The 1,923-nt window shown below is 39.6% G+C and overlaps 1 protein-coding gene across 1 annotated transcript in view; it reads right to left on the reverse strand.

Annotated features, from left to right (window-relative positions):
- Positions 1–454: 454 nt before the first annotated feature.
- Positions 455–1,923, reverse strand: part of STX17 (syntaxin 17) — a 24,066-nt gene continuing 22,597 nt past the window's right edge. The window contains 2 exon segments of the mRNA XM_010086716.1: positions 455–768; positions 1,483–1,569. Coding sequence (XP_010085018.1) covers positions 529–768; positions 1,483–1,569 — 327 coding nt within the window. The 3' untranslated portion in view covers positions 455–528.

Here is a 1,923-nt window from a genome sequence, read left to right on the forward strand (position 1 = left end):
TGCTCTCATGACAAGCCAAGGAGCTGAACAGCCATGGAAAACCATTATTCTTCAGCAAAAGTCCTGCTGGGCTGCTGTTTGGATGGTTTAATTCTTAACTACACTTTGAACAAGATGAGGAGTTTACAAATTAAAAATAAAGTAGCTTGATTCCTTTCCTTTGGAGCTCTATAATAGAGGCTCCAGCTTCTGGGTGGCATTCATGGGAAAGCACTAGGGTTTTCCAAATATCTCTCTTTGTATTGCCTGCAAGATACTTGCAAATTTGGCATGAAGCACTTGTCACTCATCATTATAGCTGTATACTTAAGAATTTTATAGTTAAAAGTTATCCATGTGATTTTCAAATGACTGATGTCACTTATCACATCTGAAAAGAGAAATTTTGACATTACTGTTTCACCCCTCAAGTAACATTACTGTCATCAAAATTCATACAACTCAGCCTTGTATTTACAGCACAAGGCTCCAAGGCTGTCATCAGCGTGGCTACTACACTTTTGTTCCTTGTCATAATGCATCTATACTTCAGCTGGATTTTTTGGCACTTGGGTGAGAAAGCTCTGGACAGCTGGAAGAGACCTGTGCAATCATTTTTTGTTTTCTTCTTTGTATCAATTTTCCACCTGTGAAACCCAAAATCCCACCACCAAGTGCAGCTGCAATTCCTGCCACTTTGAAGCCTGCAAGGAGACCAATAGGACCCCCCACCACTCCACCAATGACTGCACCTGCCACAGGCAGAGCTGCCAGCTTGTATTTTGCAGCCTGTAAAGGGAAAAAAAAAAAAAAGAGTTAGAATACGTGCCTGTGGTGATGTGCATTTTCCCCTCATTGCTCTTGGCAGTGACTTGAATGCTCAGTGATAATAAAGTTTACAAATTAGTATTTAAAAAAAGATTATGTACTATCCCACATGTATGACAGAATGTACTAAAAACAATTCAAAATTGAGCTATCTCATGTATGCAGTTGCGATCCAGGTCCCTTCATGTGATTCTGGTTGATTATTATACACTGTTTATTACCTGGTTACCATCATTAAATCAGAGGAGAAACTGAGAAAATGCTCAGACTTTTCAGTAATATGCCCAAATCTTGGTTTGAGGCTTACTAGCAACTGTCACTGACAATACATAGAATGGGACTGAAATTGCATGTTATCATCAACCTGTTCTTTTACCCTTATTTGATTCTCGTGAGCCAATTGTTGAATGTGCTTGTCTTTGCAGGTAAACTAAAGTAGCATCAGAATAGCATTAAAAAAAAGGCAAAAAAAAAATTCCTACTAGCCTGGATGTGATAGAAAATTACGAGAGAGATTGATTTTTTTTCTTCCCCCTGCTACCTGTGGGTCATTTCTTCCTTATTTCCTTAATTGCTGGCTCCCTCAGCATTAAAGATGGCAGATCAATTGGGTTAATACAGAGGATTGCTGGGAGGCAGAGCACCATTGATTCACCAGCAGGAGCAGATCCCTACCTTCCCCAAGTTTTTGGTTCCCTCTTCAACATTCACAGCAGCACTGTTGACATGGTCTTCAATCCTGTCAATCTTCTCCTGCTGAGACTAGATGCAAAGGAATTATGAGTGAGGTAACCTGCTGGGAAGCAGCAGTGAACCAATACACACCGTTTTAATGCCTGTAATCAGGGCCCTGCAGCCGCTTTCATCTGCCACACACTACAGCCGTGCAGCCTTAATGGTGGTTCATTAATAGCATCTGATAAACTATTCTGAAAGTACAAACTTACCTGAAAAAAAATCTTAACTATTAAGTAATAATATGGTGTGGGTATTCTACAGCATGTTGCTGCAGTTAGAGAAAATAACCCAAAACATATGATTTCTAAATCTTTTCTGTGAATAGATGAACTCGCATTCCAAAGGGAAAAATAATCCAAACTAGCCTTTTTGTTTCCT

This window comes from Pterocles gutturalis, unplaced genomic scaffold (assembly GCF_000699245.1).
Source record: "Pterocles gutturalis isolate BGI_N339 unplaced genomic scaffold, ASM69924v1 scaffold17036, whole genome shotgun sequence".
NCBI classification, from domain to species: Eukaryota; Metazoa; Chordata; class Aves; order Pterocliformes; family Pteroclidae; genus Pterocles; species Pterocles gutturalis.